The 27,840-nt window shown below is 38.6% G+C and overlaps 1 protein-coding gene across 12 annotated transcripts in view; it reads left to right on the top strand.

Annotated features, from left to right (window-relative positions):
• The window catches only part of BEGAIN (brain enriched guanylate kinase associated), a 156,760-nt gene that overhangs the window by 72,313 nt on the left and 56,607 nt on the right, over positions 1-27,840 (top strand). For 5 of the 12 annotated variants that reach the window (XM_068192426.1, XM_068192425.1, XM_068192429.1 and 2 more), the window contains 3 exons: positions 11,666-11,755; positions 25,385-25,546; positions 27,139-27,195. The exons of 2 other annotated variants lie outside the window; for them this stretch is intronic. In XM_068192426.1, coding sequence (XP_068048527.1) covers positions 11,666-11,755; positions 25,385-25,546; positions 27,139-27,195 — 309 coding nt within the window. The remainder of the gene's footprint in view (positions 1-11,665; positions 11,756-25,384; positions 25,547-27,138; positions 27,196-27,840) is intronic. 5 more of the 12 variants (XM_068192430.1, XM_068192432.1, XM_068192434.1 and 2 more) reach the window with 2 other exon arrangements.

Raw genomic sequence — 27,840 nt, forward strand, 5'->3', positions numbered from 1 at the left:
GGATTTGAAGCACCATGAATGGGTCAAGCTCCACCAAGGACCCGTACCTCCCGCCTTGCAGAGAAATCCCAGTAATGCTGGGGAGCCTGGCCACTTGTCCTCAGGCAGATCAGTGTCTGCACAACCTCCCAGGGCACTCCAGAACCCCAAATTATGTGTGCCTGTGAGACTGGTTAGAGAGAATTATTCTTCTGTACTCATGGCTTAAAAACAGGGCCTGCACTTCAGCCAGGTATTGCTTCTGAGCCTGTGTCACCTTAAGTGCTCCAGGACCTCCCTTTGAGGGCTGTACTCCATGTGACCAGATTCTCACCATTACACATTCTGCATTTCTGTTTCTCTAGTTTTAACAGCATCCATTAGTTAGCTGTTATCCTAGTCAGACTTTGTCTGCGTTGAAGAAAGCAGTCTCATGCCCCTAACTCACTGATGCACATCTGGATGAAAACGGAGTCTGTTTCCTGCCACACAGTTGTTCTGGAAAGAGAAAGTTTGAAGAGGCACATGACAGGAGTTAGCCAGGCAGTAATAAGACTCACCTGAACGTATACATCTTTTAATTGCTAAATAAGACATCTTCCACAACAGCTAAGTTGTTTTTGGTTTTTTTTTAAGGAGATAATTAATTTCATTCATAATAGATTTAATTGTGCTCTGATTGCTCACACCTGGCAAGTTTGTTTTGCAGCACTTTTTTCCCCAAAGCACTTTCAAAGCATAGGATGGGCCTTGCACCAGGTAAAGCACATGTTTCAAGCCATGAAATAAATGGAATGGGATTTGCAGAGCAGGCTTTAGACATAGACAAAGTATGCAGTATGTAGTATGCTCTCTGCTTTGCCTCTGCCAGAGACCTGCCCCTGCTATTGTGAAAGGAAAGGATGCTCTGAGTAGACTGAAAATTCTTGCTCATCCTTCTTGCAAGCAGCAGTGGTCAAGGCCCCTTGTCCGGGCACAAACAGGAGCAGCACACCTGCTTCTCCACAGCCCTGCCATCTCCCTCAACAGCACTCATCCACAGGGTAGTGAAATTCTGCATTTTCTTTGCCTCTGAGTCAGGTCTGTTTCCTGCATTTTTCTGCACTCAGATGTTTTATTGATACTTGTCTGGTTTAAATTGGTATGCAGGATAATGAAATAATTTTGAAATCTTCCCATTAGCTATTCTGAAATATAACACTGAACAGATCTGAGAGTACTGGGATGTTTTTAATACACCTTAAGGCTGCCATCCCTTGGATGCTTTTTTAGTCTTTTTCTTGTTTTCTCAAAAGATCCTCCACTCAAGTGACCCCAGTAGAATCTTCCTCTCAGTTTTTCTCTTTACACTTGAGATCCCATTCTGAGATAAGGATTCATTATACTACAGGTTGTTGTCCCACGATCCTGAAGAGATTTCCTCTCCCTAAATAAACTCATACTTAAAAATGGAAAAGAAGGAAAGGGGTAGGGGAGCAAGTCAAGCAATAGAAAAGTGAGCTGATTTTCTCTATATTGGGAGCTGTATTGTTTATTTGACATACCCAAGGGTCCAATATAACAGTGCCTGGCATAAAGAAGTGCCTGCAAATTGAATGTAGTGTACACTAAGACAACAGAAAATCTGTCCTGTATAATGGAAAGCATGTAAAACTAGAAAGAATCAATTCAAATAGCCCCACAGAGTGCAAGAAGGACTAAGACAACCTGCATGGATATACGAGGGATAAACTTCATGACAGCTAGCCCAGGCAATTTCACTGAATTATTTTACCAGAGATACAGTCGCTGCTGAATAAATTCTTCAATAAAATCAGAATTTAGCAAAAATAATCTCCATCTGTGGTGGCAAGCAGAAGAGGATGCCTCAACTGAATTTCTGAAGAGTCAGAAAAACAAGTTCTGAAGTCTAATCTCTGTTGTTTTAATTAATTCCTTCTTCTAACCTACCAAACTGTAGCATAAAAATAGCTTAGATTATACTCCAGGGCAGTTGTTTACATGCATATTTACACTGCATATTACACTGCAATTCTCCAGTGAGCAGATTTCTGAAGCAGATCACTCACTGCTTAATTTTCTCAGCAAAAAGAACACAGAAATCTACCCACAGTGAAAGCACCCATGCTCTTCAGGGGTAAAAGATAAGGGTTGTAATAGTCAAATCAGAAGCAAAGTCTGAAGAGATGTAAAATACTCATCATGTCTATTGATTTTAAGCTGCCTGGAAGCATCTCCTGGGAATGTTTCTCTAGATATTATCTCTGTAATCATAGTATTCTCAATTGCAAATTCAACTGCTCTGTAGCAGAACATTCGTATTGTAAACACATAAAAGTGTTGAACTGATAAATGCATTGTCAGCAGAGATCAAATGACAAATTCATTAGCTGCAAGGTTCTGAAAGGTAGGACTGGTTTTTCCAATTACATTTCTTCCATTTCTGACGCCAGTCATTGGCAGTGCTACTATGGTGCCTTGTTCTGTTCTCCCACAAGTACCAATTACTTAAGGGAGTGGCATCTTGAAGGGCTGAGATCCATTGTTAGAAAAAAATCTATTGACAATACCCTTTTTGTGAAAAATCAGATTAGGAAAAAAGACATTTAGGAACCTGGACATTTGGGGACAGTGATCTGCATTTACAGGCAACCATATACTCCATCTTGCAAGTTCTCTATCTGCTACTCTTATTGAAAGGCTGTTTCAGAATCATGTTCTGTCATTAGAAATCTTCAAAATTCCAGTAGAAAATGTAATCATGATCAATTTCTTCTTAAGCCTTCACTTTTCTTTAGAGGAAATAATTTTTGCCCTTCCCTGTTATATTTACAATGTCAGCCATATCCCCACTCAGTTTTTCTTTTTTTAGACTGATCTAGACAAACTTTATTTTGAGTTTGTTTTCTAAGATGCCTCAGGTCTCAGAAAAACTCTTTTCTGTGCATTTCTTCCAGACTGATTCTCTCTCTTGAAAAAGGATGAATGAAATTCTGCATAATGTTCCCAAAAACATCACTGCCCTTTCCCAAGCGTGCCAACGTTCCTTCTCTTGCTGAAACACCTCACACCAATGTTTACTGGAGCTGCTTAGAAAACAGATCTTTAGCCTAGAAGCCATTTTAGCACTGCATTCAGTGACTAAATGAAAGTTACTGAGCCACCAGATATAATTTAGGATACCTCTTTATGTTTCAAGCCATAAGTCTTAAGTATCAGCCTTACTCTACTTAGCATGTAAAATGTGTGTGATTTTAAATGGATGTCTTGTAATTATTAGATTCTTTGGAGGCACCAGGCATGGATTGCTGGAACTCTGAAAGCACACACCAGTCTTTGCACAAAAGACCTTCTATTCTCAGTAAAGATAATCCTACTCTATATTCAGTATGATTTTATTTGCACATTCACATCCCCCTACTTAAAATCATCACAGCAGATTTTGGAAAAGGTATGAAATATAAATACAAGCACAGATGATGTATGCAGTAAATACATCCATATATTTAGAAAAGACCTCTTACATAGTGCATTCCTAGATGACAAAATGAGTCAGTGATTATCTAAAGCTCCCAGACTTAGAGGCTCTAAGGAAGACTTTTGAAAAATTGGGGGAAAGGAAAATTACACCAGCAGTAGAGGATTTAGAAGGCAGTTTTTAATATATTACTAATTTATCAGCTGATACCTTAAGAATCTTCATATTCCTAACTAGGAATCCAAAATATCTTTTCAAATTCCACACCTTTAGATTGATAAAAAGTTGCACATATACACAGAAATCTTCTCAACCTGATACTTACTGACAGCTACCCTATAATATTCTCCACATTTAAACAAAGCTTTGAGTGCACTCAGAGAGGGCAGCTGCAGTGTTGTAAAGATTGCCTGAAGTAATGCAATAAAAAATGGGTGGAAAAAAATGGATCTGCTGCTGGGACACTGGAACAAATCACTTCTGATAGAGAAAAGGTAGGGAGGAAATGATTCGTGATGGCCTAATTACATTAGAAACCACTCCTATTCACTCCTAGTTGAAGAAAAGGACCCAATGTAAATGGAGGAAATAACAGCCCTCGGGTCAATTTGATATTTGTTTTCCTGCAGAAAAGCATTCATCATGAAAACTGTTTCCTGCCATTATGCAAAAACTCATCATAAAAATAAATACCTCAGAGAAGCTGTTGTGTATTATCACTGGCAGCAATGGAGAGCCACTGCTGATACTGACTCTTCAGGAGAAATATAAAACACACTTGCAGTAGACTTCCAATGGGAAATGTCCACTTACAGCAGGTATGTTTTGGCAGCCTTACAATGCATTTATGGCTATTGCTTCCCACTGGAAATAAAAAAAAAGCATTTAAGCACTATACAAGCTATCAGCTGTCATTGAAATATATTGCAGGAGTGATCTCTAACCCTTAAAAGAGTGACTGTTTTTATTTTAAAGCAATGGTTTATAACTTGTAGGTCAGTACAGCTGATGTTTTTCACAATATGCAGATGATCAGTTTCTCAGGGAGACTCAAAATGAAATATTATTAACAATTTATGATTATTTCCATGCAGATACTGAATGACTAATTCCTATCATATTTTTCTGCAGTTGCAGGAGGGAGTGTTTCTGCACCTGTTTCTTTTTTTCTCCTGTAAATCTAATAATCAGTAACATTGTACTCAGACAGCTATTAAATTTCAGATCTATTAGTATATTTCATGCATTTAAAGACTGACAAAACGTGAAGTCATATGGCCACAATATAATGCCACAGTGATACCAAGAAAAGTGGTCACCAAGCAGGCAAAGCTTCACAATCTTGGATTTTGTTGCAATAACCCACTTGATTGAAGCCAATATTGGATATTCATATACAAACTAGAGTACCTCATTAATGCAATAAAGCAGAAGTTTGGAAAAATGTGAGCTGTTTCCACAGATACTTTTAAGACCTTAATCCTGTTGTTAATTAGAAATTTATGGAAAACTGATTAGCTTATGTTATCACACAGAGTGTAAGTCATCTTAGCATTTTGAGAACAGAAAGTTCATTTATTCATTAGTCATAAATCCCTATATTTTGTTCATACACCTCTATTGAACTGACTGCCTTGGGTCTGAATGAAATATAATTTCTGCTTTGGCAACAGAGATATTTGAAGGCATCAACAAACAGAATGAAACAGTGCAAATAGTTCCAATTCTACCACAACAGCTCTGTCAACCCGCCTAATAGAGTAATAATTATTCATTCACGTATTTATAGCCTCAGCATGGCAGTTCACAGCCTTTATGCACTATATTCCTCATATATTTCCTGAAAGTAGTAGATTTAAAATATGTACATACATATACATACACATATGTGTATTCATATTCATACACATTTACTTCACAAAAGGCCACCCACATGGTTTGGCAAATATATAGGTGGATAAATAGGTAGGTAAGGGAGATGTGATGACCCAGCAGCATTACTGATCACTGAGGCCACCCAAAATTTGCCACTGATAGATTTCTTAATGCTTTGCAAAATTTTGACTGTATCAATGGGAATGTTGTATGCCACATTTCTGTGTTAAAATGCCTCAGCTATTTCAGAAAATATAACTAGGAAAAAAAGTGGCTTTACTCATAGCAAAAAAAAAAAAAAAAAAAGTAGCCAATTATTTTCTTCATTAAGAAGACCTTATCCAGCCTACTTTGCAGCTAGTACCTAAAATATTCCAAGGAGCTTTCCAGAGTGTCAGGAATTTGTTTTATAATTAGCATAGGCTTGCCACGTTGGTGGAAAGGGGAATCTCAATCAATCTCAGTCCCACTCCCAGTCTGATGTCAGTGCCATTAACAGAGCCTGAAGAGGGATCACATGCCAGTAGGAGATCACCTGAAAACCAGAACAAAAGAATTCCAGACCCTGCAGCCAGTAGTTTGGCTTTAACATGGGGCCAGTTTACATACCTCTGTGAGGAATAAAGAAGACACTATTTCACATTTTGCCATCCACACGGATGGTGGGATTCAGCGCACCCTCAGTGACTTTGCTGACAGCATCGCGCTGTGCGGTGGGGTTGGCACACTTGAGGGAAGGGATGCCATCCAGAGGGACATGGACAGGCCTCAGGGCGAGGAGGTGGCCTCAAACCTCACAAAGTACAACAAGGCCAAGAGCAAAGTCCTGCATGCAGGTGAGGGCAATCTCCAGCACAAACACAAGCTGGGCAAAGAACGGATTGAGAAGGACTTGGAGAACTTCCAGTCCCGAAAGGGGGCTTACAGGAGAGCCCCCTCCTGTAGAGGGGAGAGGAACATTTGAGAAGGGCATGTAGTGATAGGACAAGGAAGAATGGCTTTAAACTGGAAAAGTGTAGCTTTAGATAAAATACTAGGAATAAATTCTTTGCTGTGAGCATGGTGAGGCTCAGGTTGTCCAAGGAAGTTATGGATGCCTCATCTCTGGAATTGCTCAAGGCCAGGTAGGATGGGCCTTTGAGCAACCTCGTCTAGTGGAAGGTGTCCCAGACCATGGCAGAGGAGTTGAAACTAGATGATCTTTAAAGTCCCTTCCAACCAAAACCATTCTGTAATTATTTGATTTTTATAAACTTTCGAAGATGTGCACTTCAAAAGCATTAGTTTCCAAACTAGTCTCACATAGGTTCAATCTCTGTCAGGTGCTCTTAATCCTAGAGTTTCAAGACTAAGACTTCCTCCTCAAGCCTTTTTTCAGGTGAAGGTTTTTTAGTGTCTGGCTTCCCAAGAGGGCACATGGTCTCTTACCAGAAGCAGCAGGTGATTTACCAAGAGGAGCCAGTGGCCATACAAAAAACACCTAATCTGGGGATTGAACTGATGGACAAAACTGGAGATTAAGAGAAACCATGGCAGGAGCTTTTTAGAAGAGTGAGGGAAAAAAAAAAAAAAAAAGACAAGAAATAGGATGAGTGAAAAAAAGTGGGGGTTTTTGCCTCATCAGAAAGTTACTGAAAGGTATGGAAGCCAGCAGGCCTTTTTCAGAGAAACACGCTCTCCTAAAATGTGTCAAATTGAGCTGGCAGAGCAACATCTCTGTATTCTTATACTGTCATAAAATAGGTATTAACTTCCCAGATTACACATGTCCTCATCTTCCTCCCTTTTCTGCTTCATGGACATTCCCAGCCTCCTTTATTCTCACACACTTTGTTGATATCTGTGTCTGCACTGCAGAGCTCTTGGTCCAGCCCCTGTAAAATACCCCAACTGGTGGGATGCATGCTTCCATAGGACCCTGAAAATATTTATAAAGACACATTGTTGCAGCCCCTGCAGCAGGGTTTACACTATTTAATGCTTTGGTCATGGATAGTTCTGATAACTCCAGGAATAGAACTACCACCCCCTCACAGAAAATGGAGTGTTTGACATTTTTATTAGCTTCACCCCTTGTTCCATGGAGATGACAGCCAGTTACCTACACTGGCATGACTGGTAGGAAAGTAGGTAGAAGGAAAGCACAGCTGACAGCATCTTGCAAGTCTGTGATGCTAAATCAGCATCAGTGCCACGTGCCTTCTCGATGAGGACGGGATGTAGAGGTAGAGTCGTGACAGTATGTTTGAAGGTGTCCCTGTGGTTCTCCCAGCTTGCTCTGTCAATGTTTCATCTCAGGTTATTAGTATTTATAAAAACATGCCCTTAAAATAGCTTCATGGTGTTAATAGAAGCAAAAAATAGAAGTTCCTGTGCTTAAGTTGTTCGTAGCGGGGTAAAATAGGGCTAAATTGGGCAAGCACAGAAATCATAATAGCACAACCCAGTTTAACGGTGACTTTCAAATCCCCTTCATGTTTTAAAAATCACTGACTTTAAGCTAAAATTTAGACCAGGATACATTCCTTCCTGCTTTACAGAAAACTCTTCTCCCTTTAGCAGGTGTAAGATTTGGGGTGACTTTTGCTTAAATCTACTCACTAAGTCTTCTACTCAGAAGTGGAGTAACCACAAAATTCTTCAACTTCTGAAAACACATTTTGGAAAAATCTTTCAGATTTGCATTTGAAATTTGTAAAATAGACGTGTGGACATGTGAATAATGAGAAAATAAAATCTAAGTCTTAAGACACCTAACACCTTCCCACCAACCCTCCCTGCTTTACTCTGATCTATCTCCTCCCCTCAAGTGTCACAGGAGGATGGGAATGGGGGCTGTGGTCAGTTCATCACTCCTGGTCTCTGCCACTCCCTCCTCCTCAGTGGGAGGACTCTTCATGCTCCCTACTCCAGTGTGGAGTCCCTCCCTTGGGAGACAGCAGGGGCACAACTCTCTCACCATGGCCTGTGCCTGGGCTGCCCATGCTCCAGTTCCTGGGGCACCTCTTGCTCCTCCTTCTGCACTGACCTTGGTGTCTGTGGAATGGCTTCTCTCACAGATTCTCTCTTCAGCTGAAGTTTCAGAGAGAACGGAAAAAAAAATTATTCACCACCTATAGAATATGGAGAGGGGAGCATAAGAAGCATTGCATTTATTTTCCTTTCCAAATTATTTCTTAAATAGGAACAGCAGTCTGTATGTGTCTATTCCAGGCCCAGTGGATCAATGACCTTCTGGCACCAAAACTGATGAACTGTTCTTCTCTAGACAGTGTTGATCATGTTTAACTGAGAAATCCATGTCTTTTTTATTTTTCAAATTCTCTATATGTCTGTAAGTAGACTCTGTGATTATTGCCAGATGAGCCACAGACAATATTTGAAATAACATATTGCATGTTCTAGGGCAAGACAAGGAAACACAGACTATTACAACACTGTGTCCAAATTCCAGCCTCACTTGACACTGGAGTCGGTCTCAATCACATCAGTGAAGTAAAAGTGAAGCTCTGGAGAAAGAGTAGAAAAATGAGTTACTTTATCATGCCTTGGCATAATTAAAAGTAGTTTTAAAAATTGATAATCTGAAAAACTTTATCATCAGATTGTTCGAGACTTATATTTTTCCTGTAGTAAACTACTAATTGTCTGAAGTGACTATACAATATTTTTTTTAATAGGCTGGTTTCTTATTTGCAATACTTAAATATTTCTTACAACTGTTGTTTCAGAAAGGAAACAACAGAGTAACAAAATTGGGAGCTTTTCCCATTTTGTTTCCTTTAAAATTTGCGGTTGCTTTAGACAAAAATGTTTGTCTGTTTTGCTGATTTCTTATTTGCCAATGCTAAAACAATATCCCATGTAAACTGCAGAGGCTGATAAATTAATTTTTGTGGTTTAATATCAGGCAAATAAATCTTACCATAACTAATTATTTTTTGACCTTGCATAATAGAATAGGATTAGACTGACTACAGCTGACACTGATTATGTGAGACAGGATGTTATTAAATCCCTTTGGGGAGCTTTTGAAAGATCCACCACATTTAGAGAAGAGAGCTTTTCTCTGTCTTAGCTCATTTATGGAGCAATTACATGTGACTTGCTACAACAACGATGTCAGGAAACACACTGAACAAACAGCTGAAGTGGAATTTACACCACTCCCATCTCTGTCAAAACATCTCACAACCTCACAGCCTTAAAATATTTTGTCAAGGTTACCTGTAGCAAAGCCATTTGCTATATATTAGCAAAAGGTATGAGCTATATTGGATTAAGGCTACATGGAGGAGAACTTGTAATGGATATGCATGCGGCAGAGATTTCTCATTGCTCAAATGGCTTCTTTGCACCAGGAGCCCAAATTTAATTAATTTTGCAGGCTTGAAAAGCCTAATGTTTTCATTTAAGCCATCTCAGGATTTTTAAGTTTTGTTTTTCATTAGAACACTCCTATAGAGGGTTTCTTAATGAAGTGCAGAGAAATATGCAAAATGTACTGACTTGAAAAACCTCTGCTCATTCTGGAAAAACCTGTGGCTAAATTTTTGGATTTGTTTGATTGGGGTATTTTTTTCAAAATTAAGATTGCTCAGGTGATTTTTGGGAATATTTTACAATTTTGAACCTAAAAGAATGCAAATACAAAATTGAGAGCTAGGTAAAGACCATTTCTATAATTGTGTTTCTACAACTGACTGCTTTCCTAATATCCATAGCTGAGAATGAGAATGCACAGTAAAGTGCTACAGAACTGTGTGTATTAAATATGTACACACTTATTGATTATGATATTTGCTGTTTGAAAACATTAAAAAAGCTGTTGAAAATGCATAATACAAAGTAATACTGACAGTTCACTGAAGAACCAACAGTACCGAGGTGTTATGCTGCAAAGCAATTTCAAAGTTGATATTGCTGTAAATTCATGTGATGACAACACTTAATACTTGGGCCCTCAATTTTTTTTTTTTTGTCTTCCTTGTGTGTCTTTACATACTAAATCTAAGTCCAATATGGAAGAAGTTAAAGGATACTTAAATGTTTTTTCCTTAGGCACAACTCAGTGGTATAACGAAAGTAACCATTCTGGCATTCACTTACAAATTTTCCTCAGGGTGTCTCAAAGACCATCAGCTTGCTGCCTGTAGTCCTTGACATGAAGCCAAACCCAGGGCAGACTTAGAGCAGTGGCAAGAGCCTCAGCAGGGTTATCCTTTCTCATAAACACTAAGATTTTCTGCTGCTCTCTGTAGCACTCCTGAAATGTGTCACGTATGTAAAGATGTGTTCCTCTTTACATGAGTTACCCAGAAGGTCCCTACTTTGCAGTAATCACTGGTTATTGATGGTGAATACTGGAGGGTAGGATTTTCTGCATGTGCAGTGGTCACTGACCACAGGGAAAGGTTATGCAAAGATTGTGGTTCATAAATACAGATCTACTTTTGTCAGGAGAAATTGATATTTATTGCATTTGTCCTTCAAGGCATGTCATGTTGTATTTCTGATATTGCAAATGAATAAAGCAATACTGTATGAAGTGTTCTGCATGGCCAAATATTGTATCCCTTACTCAGAATTTACTCAGGAAAAACCACCTTTGACTTCAGTGAGGATTTGCTTGACTAAGGACTGCACAGACTGTTTTGAATCTTACCAGCATTGCTTGACACTAATGTTGGGCAACAGTTCTCATTGCTAATTTGCCTGCCTCGTCCTTCTCCTGGGCTCAGGATCTGCTGTTGCTTTGTGTTATTCATAGCTTCTATTGCTAGTTCAGATTGCTTCTCTTTGTGCTTTTCTTTCCCAGCAAACATTTTGCAGCTATTGTGCTGCTGCTGGTAGATGAGCACAGAACCTGGTATACAGGACTTGAACCTCAGCCCAGATTCAATTAACACTGTTAAACATGTTCTCACTATGGTGCTCAGAAGAAATTTTGATGACCCTCTTTCAATGAAGCATAAATTTGTTTAAGCTGATGTTTTTAGAATGCAAAAATAGAAGGGTTTGATTCACAAATCTTAAGGCCAAATGCTTCTGCATTAAAATAGATGGAGTAGCACCCATTTAGAGCCATCAAAAGGTCAATTGTAAATGCTTATTCTGCCCTACAAAATTCAGCCAAGAAAGTTACTAAATGTGTGTGCTGTAGCATCATTCTCTTTTGTAATTTTAATACTGCTTTAAAGTAAGATATCCTGAACGATAATTAGTACCAAATTATGCCATAGCCTTCTGATACGAAGCAAATCTAGCTAGGTTATCACTCGTATGTCTTATGAGCCATACCTAGCCATGGTTTATCCTCTATTCATGCTACAGGGTACGAAATTCCTGGGTGCCAACCTGCCTATGGCAACCTAGAATTCTCCAGGGCAGGCTCGCAAAATCTTCACCTACTCTCTGGGACAGGTAACTAATAAGCGATGTTTTGTGAAGTTATGCTTTCTTTCTAACTTTCTGATGTCCGTAAAAATGTTTCATTTCTTCGTGTTAGTCTGTCGTCTCTCGTTTTCCAGTTCCACTGTGTTTTCTGGACTAGGGGAGTAACAGCAAGTCTGTTTGTTATAGTGCTCTAGATGCTTGCCTCAGCCAAGCCTGTAAAAATTGTTATTAACATGCATAAAAACTGAAAGTTATTTAAGGAGCTGCAAAATCCACAGCTGCCTACTACCAGTTAATCTCTTTTCCTGATGGAGTAGTTTGACAATAGAGGTGCATTACATTTCACTGTTGGTACCACAGTTATCTGGGCAGTTCACTCACCTTTCTTAATTGCTGGTATGTATATATATTCTCTTTCCTTTATCAGGTTTGCATTAATCTTGAATCTCCTGCACTAAGGATTTTCAATGCTATAGGTACAGAACACTGAACGGATGGGGCAGTTATGACTGATTCTGGTTTACATTTCTATGCAACATGTAGTATAAGTTGAAGTAATTACTCAGTTTTCCATATTTTGCCTAAATTCTCTTCTACTTTTCTCCTGGATTCACAGTCTATTCTTTTTGCTTGACTTTATTTCAAGTGGCAGGTATGTAGAAGAAATGTCATTCACTAATCCTATACCTTTCAATGAGATATGAAATATTGTAATATATTTCGATGTAAAAAAGTGATTAGGTTAAAAAAAAAAAGACAGGGTAAGCTTCAGATTGGTTCCTGCAATCTATTGATTTTCTCTGAATACAAGATAATGTGTGAAAAGTTTCATCTTAAGAGAATCTTAAGAGCTGATAGTGTAAGAAAGGCATAAGTGAGATTCTTTTTGATTTTTTTTTCACACGGTATAGACTCTGTGGAGTGAAAAAACCCAGCAATCTTGGAAAGGTGGTTAGAAATCCTGCTTTTCATTCCCCTGGGATTCTGCAAGAACACTCTACTCTTACCTGGGTTTAGAAGATCTTGGTGGAAAAAAAGCTTTGCTCTGCTGCTTGTTCTTGCTAAAATCAAGAGACAACCAATGAAGTGAAACATAATCCAGGCATATAAAACTCTTTTACAAAATGTTTGACCCTAATTCCAACTTGGTTGAATATTTGGAAGTCCTTTAAAATTGGAAGAAATTCACACATCCACACTGTAATCACTGAGTTTGATCTTACATTCTGTTTTTAAATGGATGTCCACACAGAATTTCTGAGTCTTGGGATGATACTTAGTCGACTTTCTGTAGGGCTCACTAAAAATACTTCTTTTTCCTACCACCACTGTCTACTTGTAGTTGTTACTTATGAAAGAAAAAAAGCTTACTCTTGTAGAGGACAATACCACAGTTTATCTCCTAGTGTACTACAACTCAAAATGCACAAATCCAAGATTTTAGCTCAGCCTATTCAGCCATTTCATAAAAAAATAAAAATAAGCAACCATTGAAAGATTATTTTCATTTTCCTACGTGCATTTGAAAAGCTCGCAAGGATATAAATTTTTAGAGAAATTTTTGTATTTCCTGAAAGCTGGCTTTTTTCTTTCCTATTGAGTAACTCAGATCTTACTGTTTCAACTTTTCTAGACTGTGAAACAGTATCTGGAAACTTTCTTTCTAGTTATATTGAAAAATGCCCCATTGCTGAAGGAACTAATAAAAAACCCAAACATTTGTTTGGTAAAATGAAAAATAGTGAGTTTGACAAGTGTCAGCATTTACAAAATGAGGATAGGTTCTATTTTATCCAGCCTGATACACCTTAACCTTTAAAAACTAATGAGAAAGCAGTTAACAGTATCAGCAAGAGAGTTTTAGAGAGTTTTAATAAAAAAATAAGTTTTGATTAGCCCACAGTGCTGAAGTAGCTCAGTTATAATGCACAAAAAAAAAAATAAAAAATAAAAAAAAAAAAAAAAAGCCTGTGTTTATGTAATCCACATATCAAGGCACAAGAGGATTTTTGGGAAAGTCTGGAGTAATGAATCTGCTTCCTCACTCTGTACAGGTCTTTGGGGTGCTACATTTACAGGCAAGGTAGAATCAAAGGGCTCCTGGGTCCCCTCTGAAGGAGCACACGGTGCATTGCTTTTTTGCTTTTCACATGAATAGTGTGAGCAGCTTTTCCATGAACACCTGCTGCCTGACTTGGTCCCTCCAAATCTGCAGAGAGATCTTTCATTTGCTGGCTTACTCCAAAAACTACCCAAGAGCCAGTGTCAAGGTGCAGGACTGGTAACAAGAGTTTGGAGGAATGCAGTCCTGTTCCAACTTTCTCTGTTCTCCTTTCCCATACAGCCACAAAAAAAAAAAAAAAAGGTGACAAACCAGAGTCTTACACTGAAAATCCAGTGCAGCCATGGGAGCAGGATAAAGTACTGAATTAATAAATTATGACATTCAGCTGGAAGGAAAGTTGTGTGAAATGGTGGCACAACATGCTGAGCCATGAGGAACTTGCTAGAGGTGAATTCATTTATGCTCTTGCAGAGTAGAAGACTTCTCAGTTAACAAGTCCCAAAATAGTGTGCTGCAGTGTATAAAACAAGGTAGGGCTTGAAATAATTAGCCACAGATGACAGATGGCAACTCCTTTCTCTTTTTTTCCTTCTTTTCTTTTGCTGTAACATCAAGTTGATCAAAGAGCTGAGGATCATTTATTATAGTAGGAAAACTAAAAATATCTTGAAATATTCAGGCAAAATAAGTTCATTCAGGTACGAGCCAATAGTTCTCACTGTTCCTGTTCAACACCTTGTACATGAGTCTAAGTGTAGTAATTAATAGTTTCCCTCAGGATCTGAATTACATGTGCACAGCTGAGAATTTGGTGTGTCCTGGTTTAGGAGTATTGTTTAATCAATTTATTAAATAAAATTGTTAATTTATTTAAAGTAATTGTTTGCTTGTGTTAACAAACCAATGATCTTTTGTACTGCCAGAACGCCCTCCAGAAAAGTGCCCAGAGCTCACCTCTCTGGCAGGTCACTTGAGCAATGTCGTACAGCTGTGTGTGAGGGGAGCCAGGTGCTGGGGAGCAGAGGCTGCAGTGGAGCTGACTGCACCCATGACCTCTGGAGGTGTCTGTAGGGGCAGTGCTGCATCTCACTCTAGGCAGGAGCAGCATTTCCTCCTGGGCTCTGTAGGAGTAACATCTGGCAAGCATGGGCACTGTTTTAAAGGCAAGCACCTATGGATTCGAGTTAGAGACACAACAGGAGCTTCTGTCTTGCATGACTTCTGTCACAAGGGAGGATCAGAACACAACTGTAATAGATATAGTTAAAAGGAGAATTCAGTAATTTGCTCAAATAATGTAAAATACACTGCTCATATAGGAAAAAAGCAGCAGCATCTCCAGTCCCAGCAGTAATTCTCTCTGACTGGTTCACAAGCCAGAAGAACATATTTGATTTTTTCAGCTGCTTAGCATAACCTTTCTGATGGAAGTGTTAAGCCAACACACCTACATGAGTCCCTCGAGCAAGACAAAGATGAATTTCAAATCAGAGGAAAGAGAAAAGGATTGGGAAAGGAAGGAAATAGCTAAGAACAGAGATTATAACCTCTGTCCGTTGACCTGTGTCTGGATGTTTTATACCAAATAAAATAGGAACAAAATTCTATCCCTACTGCTAAAGCACATTTCTCCAGTATTCCCTTACCACACTTCTAACCTCAGTCCTTTAATAGAAAGAGTAAGATCAGTTTCAGATTGCTTGTGACCAGTGGGCTTCACCCATTCTCATTACTTTCCTATTACACATAAACTGCACAGTTCAGGAGGAACCACACTTCTGTTCCAGCACAGCTTGATCCAGATGAATTGGGGAAATAAACAGATGAAAACAAAAGTGAGAAAGGTTTAATAACACAATTAAAATATAACTTTATAAGCTTGTGAGCTGATGTGGCAGGCTGCTCTCAGTAATTTCCAGAGGGAGTGCTTATCCATGACTACAAACCAAAGCAATCTAGAAGCTGGCCACTCAAAGCTGTAAGGAGAGCTACTGCAACTGAAGGCAGCCTGCTTAATCACCTGGAGAGCTCTCTTTAGCTTTCTAATCACAAATTGAAGTCTACCTCTAATTTTGCTTCCTCAATTTTCCAATACCTTACTATTTTTTTCCCCTTTCTTATCACCTCTCGGTCGTCTGGATTCCCTAGTGAGATGCAATGCAGACGGGTAGGATTCTGACAGACATTAAAAAGCAGACAACAACCACTCAACAACTTCAAATAAATTTCTGAGGCAGCCCCCCCGCCCCACCGTGGCCTGTGTTACATCATTGCTGCAGACAGCCTTTGCTGCTGGTTTTCTTACCCTTTCAAACCCTGCAACTTTACATTGCAATTCACGATTTCTGCTACCCAAACATTTTATGCAAACTTATCAACCTCTGGGAAGCCAGGAAACAGCACCTCTTACAGGGGTGAACCTTCTTCCAGACTCATGTGAACAGCAGAGTCTGGACAGAAAGCAGTGAAGATCCCTTAATCCCTAGGAAGGGTCAGGATCATTCTGATTCTGCTCTCTCGCACAAATGCTGTCTGAAGTTTGCCACACCAGAAGTTTCCTTCCTTCTCTCCCAGTTTAACTCGCTGATTCATTTCAGATGTGCTCCAAGCACTAGGCAACATTTGAACAATGCAGAAAATATGAAACAGGGCATGAACATGAACAGAGTCCTTCATTACGGTAAGAAAATAAACATGTCCTTCCTACCTCTAGAGAATGAGCCAGAAAACATGTATTCCTCCTGGAATCCCATGCTGATTTTCTTCTCTTGGAATCATATTTTCAAGCTCTCCATCCCTTCATTTTCTAGCAATACAGAGAAACAAATTGAACAGGCACAGTCCTCATTCAAAGTTTTGTAGGATCACTTACTGAGCCTAAAGGTTTGCATTTAAGCCACTGCTGCTAAGAGTTTACCTGCCAGAGCTGAAAACAATTCGTTTCCACTTCAAGGAGAGCCTAACAGAAGCACTAGGAGGCAAGTGGAAGAAGGCAAAGATCATAGTAACAGCTTCTGCTGCTTCCACTCTTTCCCTCTGCTTTAGTCACCTTTGAATTTGGGCCCAAGACTCCTGCTGTTTTGCTGTGCACTGCATTCATTTCTCACATACTCAGGTATTCAACCTCAGAACTGTCTCATAAGCAAAAATGGTCATCTCATTAATAGGAGACAGAAACGTATTTGGAAGATTCCAGTTCCAAATCAAGTTAGCAGAAGTATTAAATCAGTCCTCAGAGAGCTGGCTCAGCCCTCCAGTCTCTGCTCAGCCCTTGCACCAAGCAGTGGCAGTGCACATCCTGGTTTGTAAGTCTACATTCTTCTTTCTCCATGAGCTGCTCTGCACCCTTGCTTAGTGCTCTGCACATTAACACACTCCCTGGTCACAGGTCTGGATTCTCATAGTTCATTTCCTTTTGCCCTTGGTATTTTTCAGTACACTGGGGGAATCAAAATTGTCTGCTGAAGAAACTTCATTTAAAATAATCAAGACACCTTTCCTGTCTGTTTTGGAAAGCTGTAATTTTATTTGTGATATTTCTATTCAATGCATTCAGAGCCTTAGGTTATGGATAGCACCTTTAAATAAAGGAAAACTTGTATGTCTTTATTATGAGTACATTTTAAAAATCTTGTCACGTTTCACTGACAATAATGGCATTCACTTAAGACAACTCAGTGCTGACAGATGGTCCTCTAAGGGTTTTTTGCATGTCAACACATAACTGAATTTTCGTATCTAAATCACCTCATATTACAGTTAATACTGAATGCTCTTGTTGGATAGATGTGTCTGTGGGCTTCTGATATTAGCTACAGAAGTCACCCTTCTGCAATGAGGGACTGTCAGGTCATTATAACCAAAACATAATGTAGTTTTATTTTAAAGAGAGATCACTCTTTTCTACCTCTTATGAATAAGGCCAGTACAGTTTAGACACATTTATGATATATCTTGTCAGATCTGAATTTTTAATTGTGTGAATTATGAGAGAGGTACTCATGTCCAAAGTAAAGAAAAGCTACCTTCCAATATCCAGTGATATATCTGTTTTAATGTAGCTGTATGAACTCTACAGGTGCCTCAAATAGGTTTTCATGCTAAGGATCTATCCCACAGCACTTGGCACTTCAACTGCTAAACATCTCTTCTTTTCCCCACCTCCCTTCCAAATGACTTTCTTTCATTTTTCTGATAAAGAGTCCCTCTTCTCTGGTTTAAATTCTGCCAGAATGCCTGGAACTTAAGAAAATGACTCTGTTGCTTGTTTTATGTGTCCATCAGTCATTTGGAAACTATCTAAGCTCCAGATTTGGATCACCCACACATTTGTTCTGAAACATATGTACAGGCCTTCCTTCTCATAATCCAAACCCAGCTTCAGGTTGTTTATTTTGAAAGCAAGTACTGCAAAGAAAATTTAAATGGTTTAATACTTGCAAAAAAAAAAAAAAAAAAAAAAAAAAAAAAAAAAAAAAAAACCAAACTCCTTCAAAAGCTATATTTCTAAATATGTTCATATATATATCTACAGGAAAGCGAGATCTGCATGCAATTTGACAGTCAAACTGTTCATACTCTAAACTTTAAATATAAGTAATTTCTTCTACAGTAATGGAGAAATTTAGTGGATGTGCTCTAATGCAAAAATCCAGACAGATCTTGGTAAAAATTTTTAAAAAAAGTAGATAAGCTGAACAAAGTCTGTGTGAGCCTGAATTTATAGGAAAATTACTATTGCAGAACTTGCATACACTCAAATTTCTTTAAGTACAAATGAAACTCCTGAATAAGGACTGCAAGAAAATTGGGATTTGTGAGCTTGACTCTGAGCTACAGCATGTAATCTTTTTCTCCAATAAAATTTATCATTTCAAATCTGTAGTTGGATTCTCAGACTCCAGATCTTGATTTTGTAATTTGATCCCATTCCCCTCCTAATCAGATAAAGCAAGAGCAATATTAGACACAAAAACTGCAGACAACAAAGATAGTTTTGGCATTAACCTTTTGAAATGGTGACCCTGAGCATGTAACACATAATCAAAACTTGATTAACATAAAAATTCAATTACTGCTTCATTAAAAATCTTTCATTAATCTAGAAAACACTTGTAAAATGCTTTGACTTCATTTCCCAACAACTACAACTTGAAAAAATGTTGTTGAGGGGTCAGATTCAATGTCACAGCTGTCATCTCAAAGCTATTGCTCCTATGCTGGGGTTTGGGTGCCTTTCTTGCAGCATGTCTACTTTGGGTAACATGCAGACCCATTCCAGAGTCATGTCCAGCAGAGATGTGCTGGAATGAAAAGTCCTGGGTAATTCAGACTACCAGACGTGGATCATCAAGAGCTGCTGGAGGAAAAATTCCTGGGAAGTTTCAAAATCAAGCTGTCAATGCAGTCCAGCTCCACTGAGCAGTAACGCAGTAGCACTGAGGACCTGCTGGCATCTCTGCCAGCTGTGAACATCCCCAGAGATTTCTGTTCCCACCTTGCTGCTCCCTGAGGTGTGAGCTACAGGTCAGGAAGGTGTCTCCTAGAGCCTTGCCTCTTGCCTGGCTGATGATATTTTTCTCTGTGATGATCAGCTGCATCCAAAACTCAGAAACAAAAGCAGCTGTGTGGATGGCTGCTTTCCTTGAGCCAAACAGCCCATCTCTTTGCAGAGATCCACCACAGACTCACCGTGTTGGGAAAGTGCTTCCAGGAAAGCAAGGTCACAAAGCTGCCTCAAACCCTCTGCCTGCCTGCCACGTCTGTCATCAGTGGCCCAAGTTTGGCATGACTGCGTGCACAAGTTCTCCCTTGGCCTTTCCCAGAGACCCTCTCCTGCTCTTTATACTCTTTCACAGAAAACACCTTATAGGGTTGACTGTTATTGACATTTCCCTAGATAAAAAACCCCACAGGGTAAAAGAAGAAAACATTCTTTTTGAAATTCTGTTTGGAATACATTTTTAAAATTTTCCCCAGTGCTCCCAAACTCCTGATCCTATGAAGTGATTTTTTTTAGAATGTGACACATCACAGACATGAAGCAGATCTGATAAACAATTTAGAAGCATTTAGTAGTTCATTTTTGTGGGCCCCCACGCCATCTAAGCAAACAAGAAAGGAAATACTATTACCTCATGTCATACACACAGAACTGAGTCAGGAAGAGGGGGAGTCATCTGATGAGATGTGATTGTCTGCGTCTGAGATACTTGACTAGATTCCCTTTGTAAGGAACGGAAATGGATACTTCCACATTTGCGTCAACTTGTCTAAAAGCAGACTTCTAAAATAGGCCCGATTAATTTCATCCTGGTGGTGCCTGCTCTTGACTAAGAACAGGAGACAGAGCTGACCAGCAGTAGGCAAACTCAGTCTTCCCTTAACTCTCTTGAGTGGTATAACCTTTGTTAAATCCATGGTCAAAACTCAGAGATCCAAAACCCGGTTCAGGTTAGTTCCTTCTTACATAATCTTTCTTCCAAGACAGGCTTTTTACCGACAAAATGCAATTAGTTCTACTTAGGATTTCACAGCTGCATTAGAATGACAGTTTCACTAGCCAGAAAAGACAACCTTTGATATGGGTGTTTTTCAGTATATATGGCATGGGCATCTATCTTGCCTTTGTTTCACATTCTTTTCACTGCTAATTTCCCTCCTAATATGATTAATCAATATTTTTTTCACTCACTTCAGGAGCAGTATGAAGGAATGTAATCAGTCCATTTAGAGAGAATTTCCCTAGTTCAGAAAAAAAGGGTTTGCTCAGGCTTTAAACAACATTGCAGAACCATCTAAAGCCAGAGCCCTGGAGTGGCAGGCAGACATGGAGAGGGCTGCTGAAGCTGTTTGACCAGTGAGGTGGAGATGTGGGGTTGCTGGAATGCTTCACGCATGGGGCAGACCAATAGACATCAACTCTTATGGAATAAAGGTTCAGAGAGCACCCTCTTTGTGGGCCACCTGAAGGTAGAAGGCTCTAGAAATCATCTGGCCTCCAGGCAACTGAGCATCCCCAGCTTTGCATGCCAGCACTCCTTTGTCATCAGCCCATCTGCCCGGCAGACGAGCTGGCAGAAGATCAGACAGGTACAATGAAAACCTGCTTGTTTGCCATCCCACCTTCCTCAGAATAGGCCCTTATCATGTGGCATCTCAGCTTTGTCTGAAATCCAGTGGGAATGTGTTCATCTGGAGCTTCTCCAGCCAGCACGACAGCTTAACCCTGACCAACAGCTGCAGGCTGAGATAATGTTTGTGAGCACAAATTTCTGTGCAAATATATGTTTCATCTATTTTATACTTTTTATGAATATAAACAGAGCTAATCAGTGAAAATAATACTTTGGAAAGTTTAAAGACCTTTTTTTATTAACCTTGAAAGTAGCTTCCCTTGAGAGGTTTTCTTTCACCAGTCTAAATATTTAATATTGTATTTACTGTCCTTGTTATTAGAGATATATTTTAATGAAGCAAGTGGGTAATGACTTGCAGACCACTGATTGTCACAGGAGCAGATCAGAGATCATTAAAAGAAATAGGCAACCCCTTATGCTAAAGGTGGAATAATCTACAGGACCTTTGAGCCCGCCCTGTAATTCCATACTCCTTGAAGCTGTCAGAGTTTCAGGAAGACCATGGAATACAGGATTTGTGTTTTCTAAGACATAGCATTGTCACATTGCTAAAAGAGCACCACCAGAATACTTTTTATTTGCAAATAAGTCCTGTCCTTTATCCTGGCTGTACTTTTTTCCATTTAATTATTTTCTTAGTTTTACATGCATATAAAACTAAAAAAGCATGGGGATCAACTATAGGGACATGAATTATTAATCAAAATATAGTGATTTAGTAGCATTAAAAAATTGTGCAATGAACTTTTCTAATTAACTGGTATGTGAAAAGCAGAAACAAAATGCAGCTAATTTATGGAGTTGGATGGTTGGATTGAAGAAAAGGGAAAATGCTAAATGGTTGACTTTGTGACTCCATGTTTTGACTTTTTATCGTTTCCCTCTTTTCAACTCTGATTAAATTTCCACTACCAAATTTACAGAACAAAATTAAGCCCTCCTCATGAAAACCTCAGAATTCTAGAACAAAAAACACAGCACAGCATAAGGAATGAGAATCCAAGCATGTCATTATGTGATAACACTGGAAGATAATGGTAAGGGGAAGGTTTCCAAAGAAAGAACATCTGTTTCATGAGATATGAAAAAAAAAAAAAACAGCAAAACAAAGAAAAATCTCATGAAGTACCTTAGATTAGTACAAAACAAAAATTGAAACTCTCATCCTGTTATTAGAGATGCAGGATTTGATACGTTACTTTCTCTTATTCTTTCTGCTGTTTCACTCACTTGCTTTGCCTTTGCTGCTTAGACACTTGTTCATATAGAACCAAAATCAAGAGAAAACAATAGGGTTTACCTCAAACTGGTGATGTACCAAATCATGCAGAAATCAAAGCTATCTTGGGAATCCTGGGAAATCTGCTCTCAGTGTTACAGCTATTAGTACCCATTCAATGGTTACACTCTAAGATTTGGGAAAATTTCCCTATTGTGCCATTCACGAGCATAAGTTTCATTGTGCCATTGCTTAAAGTTAGCTTTCTTTCCAGAACTTGCTTGACTCAAGACGGATATTAAAGCAGATGGTTTAACACTTTCCCAACTGGGGTCTTTTCTCTCTCTCTTTCTTTTTTCTTCTTCCATAAAAGTGACTGTAAGTTTTTTGCCACACAGCATTTCGTGTCAGAACATAATTTCTTTCCTTCTAAAATTCTTGCCTTTCCATCTAATAACTTGTATATTAATAAAGACTCACTATTATGCATCTACTATTGTATCCTAAATAATCCCATCATAAATCAGGGATTATTTCCTATCTAAAAATTATATGTCCTCTTAAAAAAAACCAGTTGTTTTAACGTGTCAGATGACTCAAAGTAGACAGTGAGGAGGGATTTTCCTAGGTTTGGGAGAGTTTAAAAATGTCACCCCATATTCCCTGCATGGATGGAAATGAGAAGATATTTTCAGAATTATGGTTTGCTAGTTGAGAATAACTTTAATCTTTGAAGATGCCTGAGTTATGCTTTAATCAGTGGAGTTTTTTTTTTTTGAACAAATTTACACCTGTGGTTTACCATTCAAAACATCATGTAGTCATAAAGTCCATGTATATAAACTGTTTCAGAAAACCTCACTAGAATAGTCTTGATTTTAATGGATTGAATAATCTCATTCTGAAAGCTAAGAATTCAAGAATTCAAATACTTCAAAGTGAACTTCAAGGGAGAAAGTGAGCTGAAAGTTTATCCTTCTAGCATAAACTTCAGCCTGCCAAAACCTACCCAACTGTCCAGATCTGAATCTAAAAGCACATTTTGGCATTCCAGACCAGCACTGCCTTCCACTTCAGAATCAATCTTTACACAGAACTCAGATTTTTAACCCCAAATTTCCCCACATAGACAGGTCTAGGCACACTGGTCTGTGGAGAAGCAACTTCAGAGGAGTCAGGGGTTTTGCTCCTGCTTAATCTTCTCACAACTGAGACCCAAAGCAAGAAGTACCTCTATGAGGAAGCAGAAAACAAAGTTATTGGAGGCGATTAACTTCCCCCTTTTCCCTCTTTTTATAAGCAGTCTCCAGCTATTATTAACTTAAAACATTCCTGACATTACCATTATATTTGTACCCCAATAGCTCCTCTTCCTCACAAAAGTTGTGCTCCCTTTGTCCAAAACTTCCCAGCACAGCAGGATGCTCTAAGCTGGCTTAACTTGCATTAACTGCACTTGTCCAGCAGCCTCAGCCTGGGCATTTTTATCCAAAATCATAGCTAGAGGACCTACAGTCTGTTGTTCCTATAAATTCTAGCAGTTAGATTTTTAGAACAACAGAAGACTTGAGATCATATCTCTTTTCACTCTAAACAGTTTTGTCACTGTAACTGCCACTTTACAGAAGAAAATCTGAGTTTCCAGGCTACAGGAAGGAAAACTGACCACTCTTGTTTCCCAAGATGAGCAGAGGAGTAGCAGGTGCAGGCCAGAAGTAGAGCGAGTGAAAGGTGGTATGATGGGGTAACATTGTCATTGAGGACATGTAGAAATGAGCAGCATGGGTTCCCAGCTCCCTAGATAACTTCAGAATTTAATTCACCAAGTGAAATACAAAAATTAAATGGTTATATTAAGTGGAGCTACATTAAAGGTCTGAATTAGAGTATATTATTTTAAGAGGATATAACAAGTGGTAATCTAAGTATAACAGTAACCACGCAATATGTGCAACTGAAATAGAGCACCGTGTTGGCAAAACATTAGGATGTTTCCCAGCTCAAAGCTGCATGGATCAAGCAAGCAGCAATTGTAAGGTTTTTGCATTAACTCACTGAGCTCCTATCACAGCTCGTAAAGGAGAAGCCAGTCACGCTGTAGACAGCTCAGATAAGTGTTCCTTGAAGACTGACATGTTGTTCCCAACTCTCTTGTCTAATTAAAGACCCAAAACATTATTCTACTGCAGCTGATGGCAGCACTCACTTGACATCAAAGGGAATCAAGATTTGCCATTCATTTATGAAGAACTATTTTTACCACATGAATTAAAAAAAAAAAAAAAAAAAACAAGGCAATTCACACTGCATCCCGTGGTAGCACTTTGTGTCTAGGCACTGGCAGACCCAGCTCCATAGTGCCTCAGAGGTCCCACTTGGAGCCAGGAGATCAGCTCCACAATGAGGTTGCAGTATATGAACCGGGTTCCAGTCATCTCCAGAGATCCCAGATCTGGCAGGAATCCCATCCTGCTGTTCAACTGGCAAACATGCTACAAGACTGAAGAGCTTGCAAACTAAATAGACAAAGATACAAAAAACTCCATTGTGCAGATAAGAAGGCTTATGCTGAGTGACTCTCCTGAGTTCCTGCTTTGTTTTGTGTAAGAGTGTAACTGAAGATAGTTTACAATAAGGGCATAAGTGCTGAAAAAATTGTGAAAAATTAGGGATTACACCTGAGTCTGGAAAGCCTTGGCTCCCAAATAAGTGGGGGAGAAGGGAAAGATCTACAACCTTAAAATTATGATATTATTAATTACCATTCTCCAGATGAAATGCTGAACAATAAGGTTTCAAAAAAGGAATCAAAGACAAAAATTTCTTCCTCCACAGAATTTTAATTTGGATTTTAGGCAAGGAAATATTTTTGCATAATTTATTGTTGCTGCTCTATAGAGACTTACTTCTTCAGTCATAGTATGGTAAGATAATTCTAAATGGAAGGTCCTGTGTGAAACCAAACTCTAAACTGTGTTTTGTATTTTCATGAAGATTCTTTCACAATGTATTCCATTCTTGCTAATGAGACAGTAGCAATAAATGCACCAGAAAGGACAGATGGGAGATAGTCAGCTGTCTGAATCAGAAGATTTTCAAAGTGCAGTAAACAAATGAAGCACACTTTTCTGGCTTGAGGCCAAGCTACACTCTAGGGAACTGGTCAAAGAGTGGATCATGAAAAGCGTTTTGAGAGCAGCTAAATTCTACAGCTGTGGTCTTTGTTTTTCTAGTACTTTGCAAGAACAGAAGGGGGAATTACGAAAGCGCCTATCGTACACTACCCATAAGCTGGAAATGCTTGAAACGGAGTTTGACTCTACACGTCAGTATCTTGAAATAGAATTGAGACGTGCTCAGGAGGAACTTGAAAAAGTAACTGAAAAACTGAGAAGGTTAGTAATGGACTTTTTGAAATAAACAGAGTTATTAGAATTTTAAGAGTGACTGTATTAAAGATGTATGTAAGTAAAAGGAAACACAGTTGCAAACATGCATGATTTATTATTTATTGATTACACATTGTGTTTTGTATTTAATATATATAGATTTCATTTACCTGAAAGTATATTGCATGCCACAGAAAGTTATTTACATGTGATATGTAAGATTACTCTGTACTAAAAGTAAATGTGTAAATAGAAATACACCTATATATGTGCAAAGATGACATTATTTATGTATAAACATACATGTGGGGTAGTGCCATATGGCATTACACATACAAAAGGTTTAAACCCATTACATATATATATTATTTATACTCTATATATATATAGATAAATCTTTTATTTCATGACTTTGCACATTTTCTTTGTTTAGACTTCATTGTGCTAATACAAAATAATAGGATTTGGCTCTACATCACTCCAAGCTGAGACTATGTTCAATTGAAACAATATTCAGGCATTTTGCATTATAGTACAGCAAGTAATTTCCTTTTTAGTCTCAAGCAGAATGGAATGATGCTGAAAAGCTATTATTTAAAACCGTTGTAGCTGTGGTACAGTGCTGTTGCAAATCAGGACTCTAGTTAATGTTAGTGATAAATTATGTTAAGCTTGTGCTCCTGACATTCCTGGCACTGATTAAAATGGTCTGTAGACTTAGCCTAAAATTTATCATGATTCTTAATATCCACTTTTGCATTTGTTCTCAAAACTTCTGAAACTAGAATTATCCACTTTTACAGGAATGTATTTGCATGTCTTGTGAGACTTTCTTAAACTTATATCTTAATGGAACTATTTGATTAATTCATTGGATGACTCAAAATGAAATTCAGAATAAATCATTCCAGGGCAATACCCAAAGAAATATTTTGCATTCCTTGTGGAAGGCAAAAGCCAAACCAAAACAATGACAGAAACCACCAATAAACTGAGTCAACCGAACCATGTTATGCAAATTTTAAACAGAATTAGTCTGTAAGATCTCAAAAGTTGGAAACAGCCTAGTGTGGTCTTATAACTTAAATGCTTCTCTAACTGGGGATGCTTCTCAAAATGAGACTAAAATATGAAGATGGTGTGGTGATTTTGAAAGCTACACATATCTATCAAGACCAGTCAGGAGGGTCTCCATATAGTTTTCTTGTCAACAGTATTTTTCCTACTTTTTCATCTAGAGCAGAGCCACTGAAAATAACTTCATTCTTGATGTAGTTTTGCTTCAGTACATTCCAGGACAGGGAACACTGGTGCTCTTTTCTCTTGAAGCATCAATTTGGGCAGCTGCCATAAAGCAGCAGAGGGGCTGTCCATCCCACTTCTGTTAAAACAGACGGGCTTCCTAGTCAGTAGAAAGCCTCTTATCAACGGCACTGGGCACCAATGAGTTAAGCACCCTTTGAAATTCAGGCCAGGGGCTCACAGCCAAGTCTAGTGCTCATTCCAGAACACCACATTAGCAGAACTGAATTTCCAATATTCTAATGGAACATTGTACCATATTATGAAGAAAACTTATATTAAAAATTATGTTTCAGGCAGGTGATTACTCCCCTGAAGACATATCATAATGGAAGCCAAAAATATTTTACGAGGTGAGCTTTAAAAATGTTTCTATTGAGAATAGCAAGGCATCCTGCAAGTTGAACATCAAGATTTGTCAGCCTGGAGAAGGATAATGTCTGAAAAAAAACCTGTCATCCAAAAGCTTGTCAGCAACATGTCACAGAGGAAAATCAATGTGAGAAAAACAAAGAAGTAGAATTAGTTTCAATTATGTGTCTCTTCCTTTATTCACTGCACAGGGAGAGAAATTCACCCCCCCATAGATGAATAGGCCCTGTGAAACAAGATCCCACTGGTACACTGGAGAACATTTCTGTTATTAAATTTCCTTTTCTGTAAAGTGCAATTTTTTTTCCAAGAGGCTGAATGACTATCCTTTTGTAATCCTTTCTGAAGGTCTTTGTCTTAATTTATCCAGAATTGCCTGTGCTGTTGCTAGGCTTCCCCAGTTTTACTCAAGAGAGGAGGTCACTTGTGTGGCTCAATGGTCAAGTTTTCAACCTCTCTACAAACACTTCGAGATGGCCTCTTTCTTTTTTCTCAGTGAGAGAACAGTGCTAACTAGATTTGAAAATTATAACTATAAAGCATAGTTTCAGCTTTGAAAAGTGACTGAAAAGTGAGGGGATTTCATATTCTTCACAGTGGTCCCTTATCTGACATGGTCAGCACAG

Source organism: Anomalospiza imberbis, chromosome 6, assembly GCF_031753505.1.
Source record: "Anomalospiza imberbis isolate Cuckoo-Finch-1a 21T00152 chromosome 6, ASM3175350v1, whole genome shotgun sequence".
Lineage (NCBI taxonomy): Eukaryota > Metazoa > Chordata > Aves > Passeriformes > Viduidae > Anomalospiza > Anomalospiza imberbis.